Consider the following 5,566-nt stretch of genomic DNA (forward strand, 5'->3'; position numbering starts at 1 on the left):
AAATAAAGGAGCGCCGTGTGCTTTTTTTAATATTGTTAGCCAAGACTGAATCAGCTGGGTATTTTGCAAGTGTTACTGTTGAGTGTTACAGAAATCCCAAGTCTCGCGGAAGTTCCAGGAGTCTCTTGCAAATGCATAGAGACTCCCGGATACCCGCAAACAAGTGATAATCTGCCGGAAATCACGCGTCTCCCTCCCGGTCCTCATGTAAGTTGCGCACCCTTCTCAGCCCTCACCACCGGATCCCTCCTCACACGTCGCGCGCACTCTCCGCACTACCACCCGCTTTTCTAATGTTTCCCATAGCAAAACTCCCGCACACCGCGACACTCGCCTGGGAATGACTATGCTCAACCTGGGATGTCTGATATTAATATAACTTTATTTTCAGGCTCATTGTTCACATTAACACACTCATAATAACATGACTTGGAATAACAAAGACTGAGATTCTTCCTCCGCTTTATCTCACAGTTTTATAATGGTTGATATGAGCATATTAATACAATCTCAAATGAGATTATTGTAAATTTAACTCATATTATATAATAATTGCTGTTTAATTGTGTTCATTTTTGTCTTAGAATATATTTTCCATGCATACATCTACTTTAAACAGTTCTTTTATCAAAGATTTGTGGTTTTGTCAAGTTTTATGATGATTAATCTGTATATTCTAAAAGCAGTGCAAATTAGATTATTGTCAATTTGACTGAATAATAAACTTTAATCATTATTTTTAATGTGTTAATATGAGATGTTTTCTATCAGACAATATATTTTCTATTCTCCACTGTAAAAAAATATACATTATTATTATTGTTATTGTAGTGAAGTCCCACTACATTCAAGATTTTAGCTGGCTGAGGCGGCCAAATATGGATCTGATTTCGGTTAGAAAATCAAGAGTGGAGAAGAGATTCTTTCTGATGAGCATTTATTTTCTGTCCTGAATATGCAGCTGAGGTATGCACTGGAGATATTGCAAAGAATGTGGGTGTGTGTGGTCTACAAAAGGAAATAAAGAGAAATAATTTACCAAAAATATTCATCTAACATTTGTGTCTTATTGTACTAACACACTGAGAAATATTAACTAACACAATACAAGATATACATGACAAAGTCTGTATTTCCGCCTGTTATAGCAATGAAATGAACTGAAATACAACAGTAAACTAAATAACAGGGCACTACAAATCGTTATGTAAACAAACACTGGCCGCATTCGCACGTAGCATTAGCGTGGAGGGCGATGACTCAGCAAAATCGATCGGCAAATTACGGCCGAAATTAACGGGAAAAACGATCGTCATAAACCACTGAAAGTTACCAATAACATGCATGACATATAATAATCAGAATCGAACATGTATATGTACTCACTTGTATAACATAAACGCATTTGCAGAGCATAACCTGCAGCATAAACAGTGAATGGCATTCAGTCCGTATTCAGTCCGTATTGGTGTGCGTCATGTAAAAATGTCCGTGCGGGAAACAATTACTAACTTAGGTTCCTAGGACAGGCTTTCTGACACAGCCGCCCCCAATTATCTGTCTGGATAATTGTACATTTTAAGAAAGTTTGTCTGCGGTGTCCGGAACATTATCCTCTAAGTGCGGAAGTGGAACTAATCGCACAACTGGACGAGTGTAAGTTTTTTCCTTAACTTTAACTCTAACGGTACGAATTTTACCGTCAGCTCCAGGTAACGTTTCAGACACTGTTCCTACAGGCCATAAAGCACGTGGGAGTTGTGGATCAACAATAAGAACTACTTGGCCCACGGTAAGTTCCTTGCCATCCTTCCTCCACTTCTGGCGATCCTGTAAACTTGGGAGATGATGGCGGATGAAGGCAGTCCAGAAATTATCAGCCAACACCTGGCTATGTCTCCATCTGCGTCTGCCGAGCAAGTTGTTGGAGTCATACAGAACTTGAGGAAGTGAGGCATCACGTCGGCCCATAAGGAGCAGGTTGGGAGTCACTGGGTCCAAGTCTGCGACGTCAGAGGATATGTAGCCAAGTGGCTTGGAATTCAGAATGCCTTCCACCTCCACTAACAGGGTTTGCAATACTGCCTCTGGCACTGACTGCTCTCGCAGGATGACACGTAAAGCGGACTTCACCGATTTGACCTCACGCTCCCAGGTTCCCCCGAAATGAGGAGCACTTGGTGGGTTAAAGCGAAATCGAATCCTTTGCTCCGCAAGCTGCTCCTGAAGCTTTGGTGCCATGGCATTGAAGGTCTCTCGTAATTCTCGATCCCCTCCAACGAAGTTAGTGCCATTGTCACATAGCAGTTCCATGGGCTTGCCTCGTCTTGCGATGAAGCGACGCAGAGAAAGCAGAAATGCATCAGTGTCTAGTTGTTCCAGTAGATCTAAATGCACGCACCTGGTTGTCATACATTTATAAAGGACTCCCCACCTCTTCTCTTGGCGACGACCAACTTTAACCGTGAAGGGGCCAAAGCAATCTACCCCTGTAGAGTAGAACGGGGGTTTGTAAAGTTGCAGTCTGCTGGATAGAAGATCGGCCATTTGGGGTGTCTGAGGTTTAGCACGCCAGAACTGACAGTCTCTACATGTGTGCTGATGTTTCCGAATTGCTTCTCTGCCTCTTAATAGCCAATACTGGCGGCGCAGTTCAGCTAGGACCCGTTCGGAGCCTGGGTGAAGGAGTCGCTGATCTGTCTCCTTAATTAACAGCTTGGTGATAGGGTGGCCAGGATCCAACACAATTGGGTGGATAGCATCCAAGTGTAGGCTATCAGCCCGACGTAATCGTCCCCCTACTCGGATGAGACCTGTGGCTTCATCGAACTCAGGGGCAAGAGAGATCAAACGACTGTCAGAAGGTAGAGATTGGGCAGTCTTCAGAGCCTTGATCTCATATGGGAACGAGTCACTTTGAGCCTGTGCCAGGAGGAGTTTCTCAGCTTCAATATAATCAGCTGCGTCACTAGAGAATTTATTATCAGCAGTAGCCGCCCCGTGCAGGGACCTAACAGTGGCCTGGACAAGTTCTTGCCATGTAGAGAACTGAGTTGGGTCTGGGAGTGAAGGGTTATTCACTGAAATAGTACCAACGAAGGCAGCTTTCTTTAATTCACTGAGTTCTGGTTCTACCGCTAGCTTGGGAATGGATGGCCATTGATCAACAGACTCGAGAAGAAAGGATGGTCCTGAATTCCATTGGTGAGGGCCTGTTAGCTCCGCTAAAGTTAGACCCCTTGTGATATGGTCAGCCGGGTTGTTGGCCGAATCAACATACCTCCATTCAGCTGTCTCAGTGAGAGTCTGTATTTCAGCTACACGTCCTCCAACAAACACCTTGTAGCGGCAAGACTCTGCGGTCAACCAGTACAGCACAGTTGTTGAGTCAGACCAGAGAGTGACTGAATCAATGGGAAGAGTTAACTCATTTTGTATTACTTGGGCTAACTGGGCGCCGGTCAGTGCTGCACTTAGCTCCAAACGAGGCATGGATAGGCATTTTCTGGGAGCCACTCTCGACCGGGCCAAGACAAAGGTGACGGCAGCATGTCCAAAATCATCAGAAGTACGTAAATAAGCCACTGACCCATACGCTCTTTCAGATGCGTCACAAAAGATGTGCAGCTCTCGAGTGACAGGAGGATTATCAGGCCAGACTGGTGTGTATAGTCGAGGGAACTGCAACTGAAGGAGTGTTGGAATTTCTCCTACCCAGGTTAACCACTTATTCCTCAGCTGTGCAGGCTCAATCAGATCATCCCAGCCCAAGTTTTGCTTCCAAAGGTCCTGAATGAGGACTTTAGCCCTTGTAGTGAACGGGATAATAAATCCTAAAGGATCATACTGACTGGCCAATGTCTTGTACATGTTCCTCATAGTAGGCTCCAATGGCTCTGCAGAACGTAAATTGTAACCCAGAGAGTCATTGAGACAATTCCACCGTAGGCCAAGAGTGGGTTCTTGCAGATCTGCACTAGCTTTGGTTAACCATCTTTCACTGTTGGTAGACAGGGCCTCCACGGGAAGATGCTGGATTGCAGAAGGTACATTACAGGCCCATTGTCTTAAATCAAAGCCTCCCTCAGCCAGCAACTGACGCAATCCATCCACAACATCCTTAGCTTCATTGGCTGTTGGTGTGCTGTAAAGACAGTTATCAACATAAAAGGAGTTCTCCACTATGTTTACTAACTCAGGCATGTCACCTTTCTGTCCTTGTGCATGGTGTTGGAGGGCAAAGATGGCACAACATGGACTACAGGTAGTCCCGAAGGGAAGCACCTGCCATTCGTATATATCGGGCTCTCTATCCCTGCACATGTCCCTCCATAGGAAACGAAGCACCTGTTTGTCTTCGGGCAGCAGACGTACCTGGTGGAACATGCCTTTTATGTCCCCGCTTACAGCAACAGCATGCTGCCGGAATCTCAGGAGGACTCCCAATAACGATGGTCCCAAAGTTGGTCCAGGCAGTAGCTGACTGTTCAATGACTGTCCTTGATGTTGAAAGGAACAGTTAAAGACAATCCTGTCTTTGTTGTTGTGATGTACTATATGATGCGGAATATACCAAGACTCGATACTCTTGTTGGCTTCCTCCGCAGTTATCTTGGCAACATATCCAGCTGCCTCCAACTTCTGGATTTCAGTGCAGTATGCTTTAGCCCTCTCCGGATCCCGTGACAGCCTGCGCTCTGTGCTGCGTAAACTGGGTAGAACTGCATCCTTGTCTGCGTGGAGCAAACTCACAGGTGTCCGTCTCAGCAGGGGTGTAGCGTAGCGTTGAACACCATCCACATTTACTCTGATGGTAGAATCCTGAAGCATGTTGTAAGCTTCCTTATCTTGCTTAGACCTGGTGATTATTTTCTCATTGTATGGAAGGGTGTCAACTTGCCAGAGTCTTTCTACATGATGGATAAGTTCATCACGGGCTGGAGCTGTCATGATGTTAAGACATTGCTGCTTTCCTCGTGAGGACTGCATAGGACTCATCGGGCCTTGGAGGCACCATCCGAGTTGCGTGCAGACCGCAATGGGCCCCCCTACTGGGCCTTCGCAGACGGGCTGGATGGGTGTCAGGAGGTGAGGATTGTCAGATCCAATAAGGAGCAGTGGCTTTACCCTGTCCACGGGAGGCAGTGGCAGATCCTTCAAGTGTCGATGGGCATTCTGGAGTGCAGTAACTGGGTAGTTGTGCTCTGCCAGGCACAAACCGGTTGCAGTGAACGCGTTGCGTATAGCAAACTTTACCATGGGCTTTGTGACAGAGGACACCTCAAAGGAGATTGACCGCCCTTCCAGCTCTGTGTGGCACTGTTGAATTGTCTGTAGGGGAAGCAATTCAGTGGTCCCTGTCAACTTGAGCTGCCGTACTGCTGGCTGTAATACTATTGTCCTCTCTGACCCATCGTCAAGGACTGCATGAGTTTCCATAGTGCGGTGGCCATGGTGGAGAAGGACCTTAACTACTTTCAACATAACCTTTGGTGAACGGTTAGGTCTGTCGAGGTAAACCCTGGTGGACGGCATGCTCACCATAAGTACAGCCTTGGACGTGTCA

The 5,566-nt window shown here is 46.1% G+C and overlaps 1 protein-coding gene across 1 annotated transcript; it reads right to left on the bottom strand.

The window, feature by feature from the left end:
• Positions 1–843: 843 nt before the first annotated feature.
• LOC130245865 (uncharacterized) lies at positions 844–4,165 on the bottom strand. Its single transcript, XM_056478639.1, has 2 exons — positions 1,387–4,165; positions 844–1,008 (listed from the first exon to the last, which is right to left on the bottom strand). Exon 1 carries the CDS (start codon positions 3,877–3,879, stop codon positions 1,579–1,581), a length of 2,301 nt encoding a protein of 766 aa, XP_056334614.1. The 5' UTR covers positions 3,880–4,165; the 3' UTR covers positions 844–1,008; positions 1,387–1,578.
• Positions 4,166–5,566: the final 1,401 nt, after the last annotated feature.

The sequence above is a fragment of the Danio aesculapii genome, chromosome 18, assembly GCF_903798145.1.
Source record: "Danio aesculapii chromosome 18, fDanAes4.1, whole genome shotgun sequence".
Taxonomy (NCBI): Eukaryota; Metazoa; Chordata; class Actinopteri; order Cypriniformes; family Danionidae; genus Danio; species Danio aesculapii.

Bases quoted from the DNA above. Each gene is read 5' to 3' on its own strand.
- LOC130245865 (XM_056478639.1), bottom strand. From the start codon at position 3,879: ATGAGGAACATGTACAAGACATTGGCCAGTCAGTATGATCCTTTAGGA.